This window comes from Lemur catta, chromosome 24, assembly GCF_020740605.2.
Source record: "Lemur catta isolate mLemCat1 chromosome 24, mLemCat1.pri, whole genome shotgun sequence".
Taxonomy (NCBI): Eukaryota; Metazoa; Chordata; class Mammalia; order Primates; family Lemuridae; genus Lemur; species Lemur catta.
Window position 1 is genome coordinate 14,313,203 of NC_059151.1, and position 20,266 is coordinate 14,333,468.

Sequence of the window (20,266 nt, forward strand, 5' to 3'; positions counted from 1 at the left end):
AATTCTTTGCCTTGGCCAATATATTGAAGAGTTTTTCCTACATTTTCCTCTAGAATTCTTAGGGTTTCATGTTTTATATCTAAGTCTTTTGCCCATCTTAAATTAATTTTTGTGAGTGGTGAGAGCACATCAAAAAAATAATCCAACAGGACAAAGTTGGCTTCATCCCAGGGATGCAAGGATAGTTCAACATACATAAATCAATAAATGTGGTTCAAACAAAAGCAAAAACAAAGACCATATGATCATCTCAGTAGATGCAGAAAAAGCATTCAACAAAATCCAGCACTCTTTCATGATAAAAATCTCTCAACAACCTAGGCATAGAAGGAACATATCTCAGAATTATAAATGCCATGTATGACAAACCCACAGCCAACATCATACTGAATGAGAAAAAGTTGAAAGCATTCCCCCTAAGAACTGGAAAAGGGACAAGGGTGCCCACTGTCACCACTTCTATTCAATATAGTGCTGGAAGTCCTAGCCAGAGCAATAAGGCAAGAGAAGAATATTAACGGTATCCAGAGTGGGAAAGAGAAGGTCAAATTGTCACTCTTCACTGATGATATGATCTTGTATCTAGAAAACCCCAAAGATTCCACCAAGTCTCCAGGAATTGATAAATAAATTCAGCAAAGTCTCAGGATACAAAATCAATTTACATAAATCAGTAGCATTTCTACATACTAATAACAGTCAAGCCAAGAGTCAAATTAAAGACTCAATACCATTCACAATAGCTACAAAGAAAATGAAATACCTAGGAATGAATATACTTAACCAAGGAGGTGAAAGATCTCCACAGGGAGAACTATAAAACTCTGACGAAAGGAACTGCAGAGGATACAAACAAATGGGAAAACTTTTTCTGCTCATGGATAGGTAGAATCAATATTGTTAAAATGTCCATACTACCTGAAGTGATTTACAGACTCAATGCAATCCTCATCAAAATTTCAATGTCATATTTCACAGATCTAGAAAAAATAATTCTATGCTTTGTTTGGGACCAGAAAATAGCCCAAATAACCAAAGGCATCTTAAGCAAAAAAGAACAAATGTGGAGACATCACATTACCAGACTTCAAACTATACTATAAGGCTATAGTAACCAAAACAGCATGGTATTGGTACAAAAATAGAGACAGAGAAAAATGGAATGGAATTGAGACCCCAGATATAAAACCATCTACCTACAACCAACTGATCTTTGCCAAAGCAGACAGCAATGTACTCTAGGGAAAAGAAGCCCTATTCAATAAATGGTGCTGAGAAAATTCAATAGCCACATGCAGAAGACTGAAACAGGATCCCTTCCTCTCACCCCTCACAAAAATTAATTCAAGGTTTGTTTAATTTTATATTAAGCCTAGTTTGTGTTATAATGTGAAATTCAGCCTTAAAGATTACTTTAAACTTTCCTAGGGTATTTTCAGGTTTGCATTGTTTTTAAAATATGTAAATACTAAGAGAACATTCCATTTAATACCATTTTTATTAAATTAACTTTGGAATCAAAAATTAGAGGAAAGTCCTAGAGTGAAATCACATATTTACTCAATCCTGGGTTCTGTGTCTACTGTCTCTACATATTTATACTTTAAAATTTTTCTATCATATGAGATAATTCATTAAAAGAAGCAGGCAGGTAATGACAAATAAACATTTTAATGATGCTCGAGATGTGACAATTGCAGTTTTATTTCTGTGGGATCATAATGACGTGTAAGTATTTTGGGCCCCAGTAGGCCAATAAATAGAGCTCCATTTGGAGCTGTGACCAAGATGGCTAAAAATGCTAATGTCATCACATCCCTTGAATACGATTCCAAATGGGGCGCAGAGACTCTTGCTGTTTCTAGAGCCAGAGGACCTAACACAGCCTGCATTTGGTGGGGGCGGGGGGGTGGAGAGGGAATGGAGCATAAAGAAAAATATTAAAATGGGTTAATATATAATAAAAGTATATTGCTCTACTAAAATAAACAAAACCTAGTACTAGATTATTAGGAAAAAAGATAAGACTAAAAGTGCTGAGTATTTTTCATAAATTACTCACCAACTCTATGTTCTTCCTAGCAAATATATCTGGAGGAAGAGTGCAATATGACAAACTAGCATGCAGAAATTTTGGGGCTGATTCTGCACTTTTGTCCTCTCAGCTTTTCCCTATTCAAATATCTCTTTTGAGTGCTCATATTACCCTCAGAACATCAGGAGTTCTATTTGAACCAGAGTTTTGCTTAGTTGCTTTTACCATGTACCACTAGGTTCTTGGCTACAATAAGACAATATAAAATACTTAGGTTTCTTATGGTCTTCTAGGATTTGTTGCTCTTCTCATTGTGCTTCCTACTTTTTGGGCAGTATATTATAGCAGAATTGACAAGAGGTTTGGAATCCAGCAAACTGAGTTTGAATCCTGTTTTTGCCACAACCAGGTTAGTGGTCTTGTACAAGTGACTTAAACTCTCTAACCTTCTAATTACTTACTTGTAAAATGAACAACAAAATACCCACCTCACTCGGTGGTTGTGAGGATTAAATATGAGAATGTAAGAACACCTGGCATATAGTAGGTCTTCATATCATAGCAACTTTCTCTCCCCTGCCCCACTCTTCATCCCCTGCCAGTCAGGGGATGAATTCTTTTTCCTCAGTTATCTTCTATCATATTTATTTATTTTTTATTTTTTTGGAGATAGAGTTGCGCTCTGTTGCCCGGGCTAGAGTGCTGTGATATCAGCCTAGCTCACAGCAACCTCAAACTCCTGGGCTCAAGAGATCCTCCTGCCTCAGCCTCCAGAGTAGCTGGGACTACAGGCATGCACCACCATGCCCGGCTAATTTTTTCTATATATATTTTCAGTTGTCCAAATAATTTCTTTCTATTTTTAGTAGAGACGGGGTCTCGCTCTTGCTCAGGCTGGTCTTGAACTCCTGACCTACAAGTGTGAGCCACCGTGCCTGGCCTATCATATTTATTTTTAATAATATAAAGCAATTTCTTACCCACACTCTTTCTTTGTATTTACTAATCTAGGCATGATATTACTTTAAGATTTTTATGGGTTAAACATAAATATATAATATATCTTCTATGGAATTGCAAAGTCACAGCATAATGGTAGAAGCAGTACCTCTGATATGGAAAATTATGGCAAAAGAACCCCTCAAATTAATATCATTTTCCACATCCCAAATCAATGATTAAAAGTGGCATAGTTTTTATATAATACTTTCTTTTATATTTATTTTTTGAGACAGTATCTCACTCTGTTGCCCAGGCTGGAGTGCAGAGGTGTGATGGTAGCTCATTGTAACCTTGAACTCCTGGGCTCAAGCAATTTTCCTGCCTTGGCCTCCCAAAGTGCTGGGATTATGGGCATGAGCCACTGCACCCAGCCCAGCTTTGTATAATGACTTTTTATTTACTAAACACAAGCCAATGTGCTAGATGCTCGGGAGAAAAAGATAAATCAGGCAGAAAACCAACTCTAAAGAATCTTACAGTTTAGAAGAGCATTTGAGCATAAAAGAACTGCCAAAAAAACGTTGACTTTCAAGACATGATGATGATAATAATGGTGAAACTAATAGTAAGATTTATAGAGTACCATTCTTAAAGCTTTCCATTTATTAACTCACTTAATCCTTATGACAATCCTATTATGTGAGGACCATTACTAGATGACAAATGGTTTCCACTTGGTGAATGAGATTTAATATTATTTCTTTAAAAGAATCCTATTAGCAAACTGATCTTACGTTTGTGAAATAAGTTCTTTAATATCTTAATATCTTCCATTTCCACTCTAATTTTCCTCAGTATTTCTAAACTGAGGAATAAGAGAAAGAATTGAAGCTTAGTCAATTCTGTTTAAGCAGCAGAGAACGGAGCAAGGAGATAAAGGTGAAAAGTTCTTAAATTTAAATTTAAAATATTTGTTGATCCAAGTCATTTATGACATTATTGTCATCTGTTGTTGCTGCTGTGACTGTCTGCTTGCATAAATAATTAATTTCACATGTCTTGCCACTCCCTGAAACCAGCGCAATATTCTTCTTTATGCAGAAGACAGCATGGACCCAGTGGGCAGACACGGGCAGAGGCAGAGTAATATTGCAGGACTTGAGTGGGTGGTCTCTTTCCTCATACCTGCTTTTCTTTTTTCCTTGATTTATGAAAATTATGAAATAATAAAACAAAATTGTATGTGTATTGTTGGAAGGAGAGAGAATAGAGGGATGATAGGTACTACTTTTGTAGATTTATTATTCCTTACAGTAGACATTAAAGACAAAAAGTTATTATCTACATTTCTTGAAGGTAAAACAATAGCATTAACTGAGCACCGCCATATTCCAGAGACTGTGCTAAGCACTTTACATGGATTATCTCATTTAATCCTCACAACATCATGATGAAATAGATACTCATAGACCTCATGGTAAAATGAGGAAACTGAGGCACTGAGAGACTATGAAATAACTTGCCTAAGGTTACAGGAAAGTAATATGGTATTTAAAGGAGGCAGTCTGGCCCCGTGAGCCTGCTTTTCTAATCATGACAATAGAGAATTTTGTTGCATGGAAATTTAGGAGTTTCTGTTTTGGAATAACAAGAAAAGAATCCTAGAAAATTAAGGTATGATGCTGCCAAGTTGAACAGTCTGCAATAAACAGCATTGTCTTTCAGTAGGAGGAGAATATCATTGAATAACAGGGCAAAATTATAAAGACTCTCATTCATTCATTCACTATTGTAGGCATATTTATTGTAGACATGCCATGCATATTTACCTTCTGTGTGCCAGGCACAGGGGAAAATAATGGAAAAAAATGCAGACACTGTCCCTGTCCTTCCTATATAGTTTATGGGAGGATTCAGTCATTAATCAAATAGTTAAAAATAATATATGTACATTTGTGTGGTGGAGTGAGTGACAGGGGTAAGAAATGTGTTTTTAAAAAAATCAATGTGTCTCTAAAATCACAACATTTAGCTCCATGACATTCAGTAAAATATAAAAATTCCAATATTGAGATATACTCTCATATTTTGGGAAAATATAAAAAAAATTTTATAAATTTAGGAAGGATTTGTAGTTAAAAGTATACATTTCAATTTTAGAAGAATTTCTTTCAAAACTGAGGTTTAAAAGTTTACATTAATTTTATAAATAGTTACGATCAATCAAAAATTTTAAGAGTAAGGCTAAGAGCTCACATTTTGTGATTAGAGTAACATTCTTCATTTAGAATTTTAAAAAAATCATCAAAACTAAAATATTAGAATGAGTTAATATATTGTTACCTGGACTGTAGCTTTGGGCATCCATGATAAAGCAATAAATATTCTCTCCTTAAAACTAAAGCCAGCAAAAGACGTCAATACAAAAGTGGCTAAAATTCGAGCACATAATGCCAAACTCATTGTAGCAACACAAATGCCTATAACAGATACAAATAAACATAAATAACAAAACATTGGGATGAAGTGATTCTTTATACCTAGAGTTATGATTTCTAAACCTTTGAAAGCATTTTAAGGCTATTGCCTCTTTATGTCTTTATTTTTTAAGTAAAAATAATAATTATAAAAAATACAAGTATGAGTGAGGCTTCTAGGCAATGTGCAAGAGATCGATGGTGGAGGTACCATGAAAAATAAGACAGATGACATTTGTTCAATTCTAAACTAATAGATGTTTTTGGAATACTTTTAAATGAAAGTATTCAAAAGGTACTGATGGTATCTAATATTTCCCCTCTGAAATGAAATCTTATATCTGTTTCCTCAGATCACTCAGGGAAGATAGTCAGTATTGTCTTTGTTACCAAAAAAAGTACACAGTGAAAAGGAAAAGCAAATACATGCTATTGTGTCAACATGTGTTTCTGAAGGTCTTTGTTATCATTCAAAGATAGATTGTAAATAAAAATTAAAATATTCATAGTTTTCTTAAATATTTTTGAACCTTTTACTTTTTGTGCTCTTATTCTTACCAATAGTATTTGATTCAAGAGCTGAAACAGATACTTCTGATCCAACTAAACCAAAAAGAAGTGGTTGAAAAATATTCCATGTATTTGAAATAATTTTTTGGACTCCAATCTGTGGAAAAGATAAATACATTTATAGTTACTGCGGCACATTAAAATAATTACATTTCAGAAATTTAAAGTCACTTTTTAAAATCTTTAAAAATTATTTTTATTTTTATATTTTACTTTTTTTTTTTTTTGAGATAGGGTCTCACTCTGTTGCCCAGGCTGGAGTGCAGTGGCAGAATCTTAGCTCACTGTACCCTAAAATTCCTGGACTCAAGTAATCCTCCTGCCTCAGCCTCTTGAGTAGCCAGGACTATAGGCATGTGCCACCATGGCCAGCTAATTAAAACTTTTTTAGAGATGGAGTCTTGATATGTTGCCCAGGCTGGTCTCGAACTCCTGGCCTCAAGTGATCCTCTCACCTAGGCCTCCTAAAGTGCTGGGATTACACGTGTGAGTCACTGCACCTGGCCCGTACTTTTTAACATCTAATAAACTTAAGATATTTTATTTTTAGGAGAAATGTTAAAACCTAATTAATAGAAATTGAGCAGGTGAATTCCTATACTCAAACAGGTAGAATTTGATTAAAAGAAACTTGTGAAGCTAGAAAATAAACAATATCATTTGGTCATTTTGACACAGAATAAATGAGGTCTTTGGAATTCCAGACATTTTTAATAAGAGTTTTAGCTTTTGTCTTTAAGGTAACTGAACAGGGATAGAACTACATCATGCCTGATGAGAACATACTCAGCTCATGCAAACGTCTGTGTTCTCAGTAGGGAGTTGGGAAAACTTCCACGAACAATTATCCTGGAACCCAATTCTATGAAAGTGAATCCTGATGTGTTATAAGCTACTAGGAAAACAATTTTGGTAGTCTGTTAGGCCTGCTTCCAAAGGACCCATGTTGAATACTTCAAAGTTACTTTTTCCTTAAAACTAAACCAAAAACATATTCAATTCTTATTTGGTTGCCTGTTAAGCTTCCCTTTCTGGGAATGAATCCCTCCCAGTGCCACTTCCCCTACTAAAAGCTACAGGAATGAGCTCTCTTGGCATGACAGTATTCTGGCTCTTCTCTAGGAATTGGTATGAAGGGATTTTAGTCTCAGCCTGGGCTTATCTTTTTTTTTTAGAGAACTTTGATTACTCTTGCTTAGGGCATAAACTATCTTTATAACTATTTCCCTTATGACTGTGTTTTCTGATTGTAATTTATAAAAGTAAAGTTAAAAAAAGGGGGAAACAGCGTTACTATATCTTCTTTACAGCACATTTTCCTATTTGTTTCTTTTAATCTTTGAAACCTATTTATTCTAGTTTGTTTTATTTTTTCATCATTTAAAAAAATTCTAGTACTTTTCATCTTATTTGTCTGATTGTATTTTGTTCATTATTGACCATTTACTTTCTTTTATAATTATAATTATATAGGAATACTAAACAAAATGCCATGATGATTTTTGGTTAGGGAAATTCTCAAGCTGATTCTAAAATTTATCTAAGAAAGAATGTGGGCAGGAACAGTCAAGAAATACTTTGAAAAGAACTATAATGAGGGGGTTCTTTCTATATTAGATTTTGAGACATAAAACTTCAGTGATTTAAAAGAGTAGCATTGGCATAGGAATAGATAAGCAGTATTAAACACTAATAGGTTCTAGAACTTATCTACATGTGTGAGAATTTAGTTCATGTTAAAAGAGGCATTTGAAATAACTAAATATTAGTGGATTGATCAATAAATAATTTGACAAAAATTGACTATCTGATTTATACACATTTTTGTATGTACACATCTATTATACGCTAGTACATATGTGTGTCTATGAGTACATATATACACATGCGTATGTATTTATGTATATCTTTATATCACGGCTCTCACAAGCATAAATTCCAGATGAATTAAAGAATTAAATGCAAAAACAAAATAAACAAAAATGACTAAATTATTAGATGATAATATAGAAAATATTATCTTTATAATGTTTATAATCTTATAATATTCAGTGAGGAAGTCCTTCTTAAACAAGATGCAGTATCTAAAACCAAAGAGGAAAAATTAATAGGTTTGGCTATAGGAAACTATACTTCCATACAAAAAAAACCATAAGCAAAAGTGATATGCGATATGCACATAAGAAAGGATCAGTAGCCCTAACATTAGAGAAACTATAAATTACAAACAAAAAGGCAAATAATCCCATAAAATAGGCAAAGATTAATAGGTAGTTAAAAAAGAATATATGAAGATTGTTCATCTGAGGAAGAAAAAAAGAATATACGAAGAGAAGCTTAATCCACAACTAATCAGAGAAATGTAAATAAAGACATCATACAGTTGTAAGAAACTATATGTAAGAATCAATGACTGAGACCATCCAATAGTAAAAAAAACAATAGAACTAGTGATAATATCCAGTGTTGTGGACGGGTGGAGGTATTAGGCACTCTTCTACACTGTGGACAGAAACTAAAATCTTTTGAAAGGATAATTTGACAGTACCTATCAAAATAAAAAACAGACCATTTCTTAACCAAGCAATTCCATTTCTAAGAATCTATCCCTACAGAAGTACTTGTACATATGCAAAAAGACACATGACAAGACTGTTCATGGCCGCACTGCTGTAATAACAAAAAATGGAAAAAAATATAAATGGCTATGAATAGAGGACTGGTTAGAAGAAATGATTAATTCCGGAAAGGGGGTTTAATATTTAGGAGTGGTGTGGGAATGGAGGAATCTTTTACATTTTATTCTATGTTTTAATCTTTATGAGCATGTTTTCATGGATTAATTGTAATAACTAAAATTTTAATGAATAACATAATTAAATTGATAAAAGTTATATAGTCATATTACATAAAACTTAGGAAAAAAAGAAGGCTGATGTGATAATTCAACTTCTGATTGTATTTTAGTATATCTCCAGGTGCTTTTCCTAAATATTTTATTTCCTTGATTGATTCATATGTTTCCTTGAGGACACAAAAACTTTGGGAACATCTTCTTACTAGAATGAGGGGATTTCCTAAATATCCATTCTAGATGTAAAACATTCAGTTATTTTATCTTTTAAAAAATTAGTGTATTAAAAATATTCACCTTTTCTTTGGACCATTTTGTCCCTGCAATGAAAGTCAACATTAGTGTGCATAATCCTCCAGATGCATGTAAACCAATACGTTGGCTGCCTAAGACGGCAGATACACACATACTCAAAACAAGGAATGCTCTCTTTGATGGAAGTTTTTGCTAGAATTAGATAGATATTTAGAAATTAATTTACATTAAATATATAAGATTTCACACTATCTTTTGTTTTTGATCCTTTGATACCATGTCTCTAAATGTTATATTTAATAATGTCTAAAGCTTTGATTTTCTTTCTCACCAAATATTTTAGCAGACTCGCTACAAGTAACAAAAGTTGCCATTATTAAAGTTTCATATTCTCCCACATCTCTGATACTAATATCAATAAAATAGTTAAAGTATTGTTACTTTAACTGTGAGGATGACAGTAGAGACCCAAAGAACCTTCACTTCCAAATAACGAATGAATTCTTAAAAATAAATTTTTGGATATCTCCATAGTCAAATAATTGTTTCAGGTAAATTATGATGGAAATTATAGAAATACAAAAGTAATGTCACATTCTTTAAGGCAGGAAAGAGTTCAATTTAATAGTGTTGTCTTTGTCAAAGAAGAGTGGAAGAAAATTTAATCCGAAAATATGCAGAGATAAATGGAAATCTATCTCCTCCAAAAATGTTTAAGGGAAAGTTTGGCAGAAAAGATTAGGAAATTGTCAAACATCAATAGGCAATTTAGTAGAGAAAAGGATGGTATAAAGCAGAGAAATACTCTGAGTTAAGTACATTTTTCTGATTTTCCTTATTTGCTAAATCAGGAAGCAGAGACTGCAGTGAAAGCCATTGATCCACAGAAATCACTGCTGAGCTCAGTTTTAGGTACAGAGTAGGCATCTGAGGCCACTTTTGGGGAGAGAGAATAAAGTATTGAACTTAATATTTCATGGATCTTCCCAAAGTTCAAATTTTTTTTTTTTTTTTTTTTTTGAGACAGAGTGTCACTTTGTTGCCCTGGCTAGAGTGAGTGCCGTGGCATCAGCCTAGCTCACAGCAACCTCAAACTCCTGGGCTCAAGCGATCCTACTGCCTCAGCCTCCCAAGTAGCTGGGACTACAGGCATGCGCCACCATGCCCGGCTAATTTTTTCTATATATATTTTAGTTGGCCAGATAATTTCTTTCTATTTTTTAGTAGAGACGGGGTCTCGCTCTTGCTCAGGCTGGTCTCGAACTCCTGACCTCGAGCGATCCACCCGCCTCGGCCTCCCAGAGTGCTAGGATTACAGGCGTGAGCCACCGCGCCCGGCCCAAAGTTCAAATTTTTGAAAGATATGTCTAACACTACACTTCTACAAAATAGATTAATTTTTTATTTACCTGGTCTCCACTTGGGAAATATTGAACAAAAATTCCCAAAATAATTCCTACCAGCACACCAATAAATACGTCCCGTACAGAGGATAGAACAGTACTAATTATACCACCTGTAAGGGCACACAATAAAGAAAACATTTCAGAGAGAAATATTTTCACATACACTACACATCAGAAAATCAAATCTAGGTGTTCCCAAAGAAAGGTAAGTATTTTATAGAACAAATGTATGAAAATGGACATTTAATAGTGACATATGAAAATATATAGATCTAGTTAATAAATATGTACTCTCAAGTAATCTAATACATACACAACTCAAAAATGTTCATTGTACAAATAGGCCAAAAAAACAAAGAATTAATAAGCTGCAATGTGCTCCTCTTATGCACCCAAACTAAAAGACCAGGTGAGGTAGAAAAACAGGAGAGACTGACAAGAGATGACCTGTGACACTTAGCACATGGCTGGTAAAGGCTATATTAATGATTCTTCTCTGACGTAAAAAAGAAATAAATGATTTAAACATAAAAAGAACAATTGAACAATAGCAGCATAAAAACTTTTATTCCAGGGTCAACCCTAGAAATATCCAAGGGTCAATGAGTTTTTAATATATTTTGTATTCATGAATATTAGTATATTCATACTTATGGTTCACTGTAATAAGTTAAAAACAAAAAATAAACAAAAAACTGATTCTGAGTCATAAAAAAGTTCAGTTATACTCTGGGTATTTGACTCGCTAAAGTATCTAAGTATATTCTTAGACATATTTTCTAATAAAAATAGTATTAATAGAAACAAAGTGTCATTGGCAAGAAGGCAGAATGAGAAGCTCCAAACCTTGATTCCCCACAGAGACACCAACTGAACAACAATTTGGTATAAAAGCCTTTATGGAACTCCATAAACCATAAAGAAGTTGCAGTGCTACCTGCAAATGCAAAGCCAAGAAGAGTGGCATTGAGCAAGGAAGAAAAGTTGCTGTGTTACACTCATGACAGCCTTTCCCAAAGCTGGAACAGGTTGGTGCAACAGGAAGAAAACATCCAATCTGTGGTTTTTTTTCATTATGAGGAAAATGGAAGATTAGAACATTTTTGGGATGTTTCCTGAGGTACTGGTCTCTATCTCGCCTGACTCTGAATCTGCATACTTTGGATTCCTGGGGGCCACTGAGAACAAGAGAGAGGTCAGAGACATGTTGCCCCATCAGAGAACCTGCAGTACCATAGGCAGACACCAGAGAAAGAAAGAGCTCCAGAAAAAGAAACTGGAAAACCTCTGTAATCAGGATATTGCATGTATCAACCCAGAGAAGATGTATCTCCCCAGAAAAAGTTTCACAGGACTGCAGAATCTATAGAAAACTATAGACCAATATCTCTGATGAACATAAACATAAAAATCATTAAAAAAATACTAGCAAACTGAATCCAACAGTACATCAAAAAGATGATTCATCATGATCAAATGGGCTTTAGCCCAGGATGGTTGAACAAATACAAGTCAATAAATGTGATTCACTCATAAACAGAATTAAAAGCAAAAACCATGTGATCATCTCAATAGATGCAGAAAAAGCATTCAATAAAAACTAGTGTCCCTTTATAATAAAACCCCTCAAAAAACTTGGTATAGAAGGAATATACCTCAAAATAGTAAAAGCCATATGTGATAACCTACAGCCAACATAATACTGAATGGGGAAAGGATGAATGCATTCTCCTTAATAATTGGAATAAGATAAGAATGCCCATTTTCTATTCAACACAATTCTGGAAGTCCTAACCACAGCAATCAGGCAAGAGAAGGAATTAAAGGGCATCCAAATTAAAAAAAAAAAAAAGAAGTCAAATTATCTTTGTTTGATGATGATATGATCTTATACCTAGAAAACCTTAAAGACTCCTCCGAAAGACTCCTAGATTTGGTAAATGTATTCAGCAAAGTCTCAGGTTATGAAATCAATGTATAAAAATCGATAGCATTTCTATACACCAATAATGTTCAAGCTGAGACCAAATAAAAAACTCAATCCCATTTATAATAGCTACAAAACCCTCAAAATGCTTAGCAATAAATTTCACCAAAGAAATTAAATATCTCTACAAGGAAAATTATAAGTCAGTTATGAAAGAAATCATAGACAACACAAACAAATGGAAAAACATCCCATGCTCTTGGATTGGAAGAATCAATATCGTTAAAATGATAATAATGCCTAAAGTAACCTACAGATTCAATGCAATTTTTAGTAAAATACTAATGTCATTTTTCACAGAATTAGACAAAAAAAATTCTAAAGTTCATATGGAACCAAAAAAAAAAAAAAAAAAGAGCCCACATAGCCAAAGCAATCCTAAGCAAAATGAACAAAATTGGAGGCATCATATTACCTGATTTCAAATTATAATACAAATCTATAGTAAGCAAAATAGCCTGGTCCTAGCATAAAAGTAGACACATTTATTATTGGAACAGAATACGGAACCCAGAAATAAAACCATATACGTACAACCAATTGATCTTTGAGAAAGCACACAAAAACATACACTGGGGAAAGGTCACACTCTTCAATAAAATTGCTGGGAAATGCATCACTAATGAAAATTAAAACCACAATGATTTACCAACTCTCTCCAAATAGAATGGCCATTATTAAAAAGTAAAAAAATAATAGATGTTGGTGTGGATGCAGTGAAAAGGGAACACTTACACACTGTTGGTGGGAATGTAGATTATTACAACCTTTATGGAGATCAATATAGAGATTTCTCAAAGAATTAAAAGTAGATCTACCGTTTGATCCTGCAAACTCACTACTCAGTATCTACTCAGAGGAAAAGAAATCATATCAAAAGAATACCTGCCCTCATATATTTATCATAGTACAATTCAAAGATATGTAATTGAACTAAATGCCCAGCAAGTGATGAATGGATTAAGAAAATGTGGTATACATATACCATGGAGTACTACTCAGTGATAAGAAAGAATGAAATAGTGTCTTTTGCAGCAACTTGGGTGGAACTGGAGGCTGTTATCCTAAGTGAAGTAACTCACCAACAGAAAAATAATGCCACCTGCATGTTCTCACTTACAAGTAGGAGCTAACCTATGGCTACATCAGGGCACACAGAGTGGTATAATAGAAATTGGAGACTCAGTGTGGGGGTGGGATGGGGTGAGGGATGAAAAATTACCTTTGGGGTATAACATACACTACTCAGGTGATGGGTACAACCAAAACCCAGACTACATCTCTACACAATATATACATGTAATGGAATTCAACTTGTACTCCTTAAATCTATTAATAATAATATATAAAAACAATTTTTTTAAAAGTATGCTTTGTACCTTCACACACACACACACACACACACACACAAAAGAGATAAGTGTGGGTGAATTTACATCAAAAGTTCGGAAGGAAAAGATTCTTTTCTTCTGGATGTGACTACCACAGATTTTATTATATTTTCCTTTTTCCTTTTATTTATTTGTATTTTTTGATTTTAAGAGAAACTATACATATTGCTTTTCAAATTAAAAAATATTTTGGTATTTCAATAATACAGAAGACTCAATTTAAAACATTGCCAGTAATTAAAGCATTACTAAGTGTGGAAATATTTACTTTCACAATGTGTTGCAGTGACATTCAAGACCAGATATCACCCTGGGAGTCAGAGCTTGGTGTAGGATCTTGTCCCACCACTACCAAAAAGCCACATGGCTATCCCAGCTCGCTCTCTATAAGCTGTCTTAGAGCAGCCAGTTATCTATGAGGAAAGTCAAAGAAGTATTATACATGTCAAAAATACCTATTAAAATATTAGTAGCACTAATAATACTGCTGCTTAATATTTTCTAGTGGGAACTGATAAAATTCCAAAGCAACATAAGAAGTGAAATAGTAATAATAGGGTTCACCAATTAATTTAAACACATGATAATTAAAATGAAATCATTTGTATTAAGTAGTCGTTTCTTAAGCCACTGCAGCCATTGAAATTTCTTCCCTGGTCTAGAATGAGCTTTATATGAAGAATAAGCAGACATTACATTGAAAAGTGTTGATTAATAAATGAAGAAGTAAAGCCAGAAACCTTGTTTAAAGAACTAACAAAAAAGGTCATGAATGATATGGTGGTGGTTGTATTTTCTTGTTTACCTTCTGAGAAGACTATGCTCATGCATGTATTGAACCCAGTGATAGCCACGATGTCATCTAAACTGCTAGCAGCTATCAGCAAGGTCGGGATGCCTTTTTCAACACCATATCCATTTTCTTGCAAAAGGAGCATGGAAGGGACAACAACAGCAGGAGAGACAGCACCTAGTACAAAACTGAAAGACAGACTTTGAAAGCCAATTTTAAAACATTCTTTTAATCAAACAGTGTTTTATTATAAACTTTGCAACAAATATATTAATGTTTATAACAATTTGAAATTTGAGTGAATGCTATTTAATGGTTATAAAACTTTTCATGCATTCTTTAGTGCTGTCTAAAATTTTATAGAGATGCAGTTCAAAATGTTGGGCTGAGCACAGATTGCTCCTCTCTCTCCATCCCTAAATCCTTTGAAATAAAGATGTGAAAGTATAGGAAAATTCATAGCCTAACTAGAAAACAAAAGGGGATTTCTCAATGGACAAGAAACTAAATGTATCCCAGGAAGATAAGAGACAGTGTAGGATTTAAAGAGAAAACCAGAAGCCAAAATGCGTATAAGTAGAGATTGCTACAAAAGATGTGGTGTACTTGTAAAGGTGCTCCAAGCTGAGAAATGACAGATGCTAGGAGCAGGAGAGACTTCTGGGGAAAACAAATGGTTGATTATTTGGAGTGTTACTGTAGGAATGGCCAGACAAATCTACCTTCCACATAATTCCTGCCTCCTGAGTAAGTAGAAAAGGAATAGAGGTATCTGCCCAAAAGAAAAAACCAATGAGCGTGGGCAACTAAGTTACAAAAGCAAATGAGAAAATGTACGCGGTGGTTGATGACACCTATGAGAATGGGGAAACTCGTGTCCAGAATCCCTTCTGCTGGCCTGTCTCATCCAGAACTTTGCCTCATCTCTTGCACATTTCCTTTATAAAAGCTGCAGTACACCCTGTGTGGAGATGCTCTGGGTGCTCCCATAGATCCCAGTTACCAGGCCAGTGAAGACACCATCCAGCTGCTGCTTGTAGGCTGCTAACTGTACACACCCGATGGCTTCCCGGAGCCCTGCCCTGCTGACAAGGTGCGGACCTCGAGGTGCCAGGCAGCTTTGCCCCCTTCTGCCCTTCCTCCAGAAAGCTTCTGCCAATGACTGACTGACGCGTCTAATAGTTTAGCTCATTTGCCTCTGGCTCTACAACCTCTGTGGTGCAGTTTATACTCCAGATTTCCCTGTGGAATCATGAAAAGACTAGACTTCTCCAAAACCATATATTTGTCTAGTTCAGTGGTTCCTGAACTTTGCTGCACATTGGAATCCCCTGGTGTATTATTTTTCTTTTTTTACTTAACAAATAATGCCCAAACATAGCAGCTTAAAACAACAAGTATTTACCATCTCATGACTTCTTTGGCTCAGGAATCTGGGTATGACTTAGCTGTATGCCTCTGACTCCAATCTCTCGTGAGGTGGGTGGGAGAAGATCTGTTTCCAGGTTTAGTCACATAGCTGTCGGCAGGCTTGAGTTTCTTCCCACGGGGACTTCTCCGCTGGCCTGCCACAGGACATGGCAGTGATCAAAGAGAATGTGAGAGAGGACATGCAAGACCGAAGCCACAGTCTTCTGTAACCTAATCTTGGAAGTGGTCTCTCATCGATTCTGTTGTATTCTGTTCGTTAGGAGCAAGTCAGTAAGTCCAGCCTACACTTGAGAAGGGGATTTTACACAAAAGTATAAACATCAGAAAGCAAAGATCTCTGGATGTGATCTTCGAGGTTGTCTACCATGTACTTGGGGACCTTTAAAAATGCTGATGCCTGGCTCCCATTCTGGGACATTCTGATTTAATTAATATGGAGTGTCACCTGAGTACAGAGGAATTTTTTTAAATAATTGTGGTTGAAAACCATAATATAAAATTTACCCTTTTAACCATTAAGTGTACACTTCAGTAATGCTAAGTATATTCACGTATTTGTATAACAGATCTCTAGAACGTTTTTGTCTTGCAAAACTGAAACTCTATATCCATGGAATAATAGCTCCTTTTTTCCACCTCCACCCAGTCCCTGGCAACTACCATTCTACTTCCTGTGTTTATGAACTTGACTATTTTCAATACTTAACATCAGTGAAATCATACAATATTTGTCTTTCTGTCTCTGGCTATTTCAATCAGTATAATGTCCTCGAGGTTTATCCATGTTGTAGCATGCAACAGGGTTTCCTCTTTTTTATGGCTAATATTCCATTGTATGTTCATACCATATTTTCTTTATCCATTCAACTGCTGATGCACATTTGAGCCACTTCTACCTGTTGGCTGTTGTGAATAATGAATAATGAACATTAGTGTGCAAATATCTCTTCAAGATCCTGCTTTCAATTCTTTTGATATATATACCCTGAAGTGGGATTTCTGGATCATATGGTAATTCTTTTAGTTTTTAAGAAATCTCCAAACTGTTTTCCATAGTGTCTATACCATTTTACGTTCCCACCAGAAGTGTACCAAGGGTTACAGTTTCCTCACATCCTCATCAACACTTATTATTATTTTTTTTGATAGCAGCCATTCGAATGGGTATGTGGTGACATCTTACTGTGGTTTTGATTTGTATTTCTCTAATGATTACAGATGTTGCACATCTTGGTCATGTGTATATCTTCTTTGCAGAAATGTCTGTTCAAGTCCTTCGCCCGTTTTTTATTTAGGGTGTTTGAGGGTTTTTTGTTATTGAGTTTCAGGAATTCTTTATATATTTTAGATATTAACTGCTTATTAGATATACGGTTTGCATTCTTTTCTCCCATTCCAAGAATTGCCTGTTCACTCTGTTTCCTTCGCTGTGCAGAATTTTTTAAGTTGGATGTAGTTTAATTTGTCTGTACTTGCTTTTGTTGCCTGTGCCTTTGGCATCATATCCCATAAGTCATTGACAAATTTAATGTCCCACAGTTCTCTCTCATCTTCACTCCTTTGCCTGTGGATATCCAGTTTTCCCACTACTGTTTACAGAAGAGACTGTCCTGTTTCCCTTGTGTGGTTTTGGCACCCTTGACAAAGATTATTTATCCATTCATGTTAGGATTTATTTCTGGGCTGTCTATTCTGTTCCATTGGGTCTGTGTATATATCCTGTACCTTCTAATACATTTTTATAAGTCATTCCATAAGTCCCTTAGGCGTTCTTCACTTTTCTTCATTTTTTTTTCTCCTCTGGCTTACTGATTTCAAATAACCTGTCTTCAAGTTCTCTAATTCTTCTATTTGCTCCAGTCTGCTGTTGATCCCTCTAGTGAATCTTTCAATTCAGCTATTGTATTCTTCAGCTCCCAAGTTGCTGTATGGTTCTTTTTAATAGTTTCTCTCTTTTTTTGATATTCTCATTTTGTTCATGCATCCTTCTCCTGCTTTTGTTTAGTTGTCTGTGTGTGTTCTTTTAGCTCAATGAATACCTTTATGATGATTATTTTGAATTAACTGTTGGATAATTCATACATTTTCATTTGTTTTGGGTTGGTTGGATCAATTTTGTTGATTGAGCTATGAATCCCTTTTCCTTTGTATGCTTTTTATCTTTTTTTGAAATTTGGACATTTTGAAAAACAGCTACCTCTCTACTAGTCTTTATAGACTGTCTTTGTGCAGAAGAAGATTTTCACCAATTGGCCCAGCTAGAAATTCTGGGAGCCTCTCAAAATTTCCTGGGGAAGCATTTTCTTTGTCTTACATTTATCTCTCAGCTAAAGAGATTCAACTTTATCTACCCAGAAGTTCCCACAGTGGACCTCTATGGTACTGCAATCTCTTTGATGCTGTAACAGCCTGCAGGACTCACCTTTGTTCTCAGTGGGATTCAGGCATTCAAAGTGTACTAATTCCTTTCTTGTCAGTGCTCTTAGTCAGTGAGATGGAAACCAGTCCATTAGACACGCCTCAAAAAGTGAGAACATGGGTCACGTGTTCCACCCTTTTCTTTCCCTGCCAAAGGAGAAACTGGGAACTGGGGTTTTTCACCCATTCTCTCTGAGCTGCGCGGGGAGGTAAATGAGGTATGGTGGTTAAGTGCACCAGAATTTCCTAACTGCTCCAATATGTCTCTTCTTGGCCTTGTGCTTGCCTGGGATGCTGTAATCTCTCAAGCAGTTTCTGGAGTTCTTACAAAAGCAACATCGCCCATATATTGTTGCTAAGTTGGTTTCTCTGTGAGTGAAGGAGTGCCTAGATCTTCCTATTCTTCCATCTTGCTGATGTCACTCCTCTGAGTGCTGGGACTTTTAAAAGTCCCACCCCACATGATTTTATGTGCAGCAAAGTTTGGGAACCATTGGCTTTTCTCCCAGTCCCATCTGGCCTCCTTCACTCATAGGTTTCTACTGAGAGCTCCCTCAGTGATAACTTGCATAAGAATCCAAATCTCAGTTTTTGCTTCTAGGGCACCTAGGTGCCTTGCTTGGTAGCAGAACTAGCCTATGCTCTGCAAGAAGACAATAGTATAGATAGCAATCACAGGTTACTAGGAAGTCCAACTACAAAAACAAGCACCCATTAAAGTATCACCAAATATTATGGGAAAGTCAACATTTCAAATTGAGGGACCTTGTTCATTAAATGGAAAAATCTGAGGAAAGAGACATACCAGAAAGGGAGCAACCAAAACATGACTTTAGAATAATTATAAATATCCTCAGAATTATGAAAATATACTGTATCTACCCATAAAATTTTAACTTTAGTTCTTAGAAATTTGGCAATCAATTGCCAAAATTTAAATAAGTAGATGATATGAACATAGCTGAAGAGTGAGTTAGTAAGCTGGAGGATTGATCAGAGAGAATTTTCTAGTATGTACTGCAAAAGGATGAGCAAATGAAAAGTATAAAGAAAACCTAATAGTTATGGAAGAGGGAGTTAATAAAAGAGAACTGAGGAGGAAAAATATGCTAAAAAATATATCCAAGAGCTGGGAAAAAGTAGAAATAACAGTCCTCTGACCGCAAGATCCCTCCAAGTATTAAGCAGAGCAAATTGTAAAAAGACCTACCTAAATATATTAAGGAATTATTGTTAATTTAGTTAGAAAAATGCCCTACAGGGCCGGGCGCCGTGGCTCACACCTGTAATCCTAGCACTCTGGGAGGCTGAGGCAGGTGGATCGTTTAAGCTCAGGAGTTCCAGACCAGCCTTTTAGTAGACTAAAAATAGAAAGAAATTAGCTGGGCAACTAAAAATATATAGAAAAAAATTAGCCGGGCATGGTGGCGCATGCCTGTAGTCCCAGCTGCTTGGAAGGCTGACGCAGGAGTTTGAGGTTGCTGTGAGCTAGGCTGATGCCATGGCACTCTAGCCTGGGCAACGGAGTGAGGCTCTGTCTCAAAAAAAAAAAAAAAAAAGGAAAAAAGAAAAATGCCCTACATTTTAGAGATATATATTGAAGAATATAGGATGAAATAGCATCATGTCTGTAACATATTTTAAGATTCTGTAGGAACTGTTCAGTCTGAGTTAAGAATATTTGGGTGCTCATTATATTATTCTCTC

At 35.2% G+C, this 20,266-nt stretch overlaps 1 protein-coding gene across 1 annotated transcript in view; it reads right to left on the minus strand.

Moving 5' to 3' along the window:
• Positions 1-1,670: 1,670 nt before the first annotated feature.
• The window catches only part of SLC9B1 (solute carrier family 9 member B1), an 80,532-nt gene continuing 61,936 nt past the window's right edge, over positions 1,671-20,266 (minus strand). Inside the window, exons 7-12 of the mRNA XM_045536650.1 lie at positions 14,723-14,898; positions 10,543-10,649; positions 9,176-9,325; positions 6,013-6,121; positions 5,321-5,457; positions 1,671-1,886 (exon numbers count right to left, since the gene is read on the minus strand). Of these exons, the coding sequence (XP_045392606.1) occupies positions 1,671-1,886; positions 5,321-5,457; positions 6,013-6,121; positions 9,176-9,325; positions 10,543-10,649; positions 14,723-14,898 (895 nt within the window). The remainder of the gene's footprint in view (positions 1,887-5,320; positions 5,458-6,012; positions 6,122-9,175; positions 9,326-10,542; positions 10,650-14,722; positions 14,899-20,266) is intronic.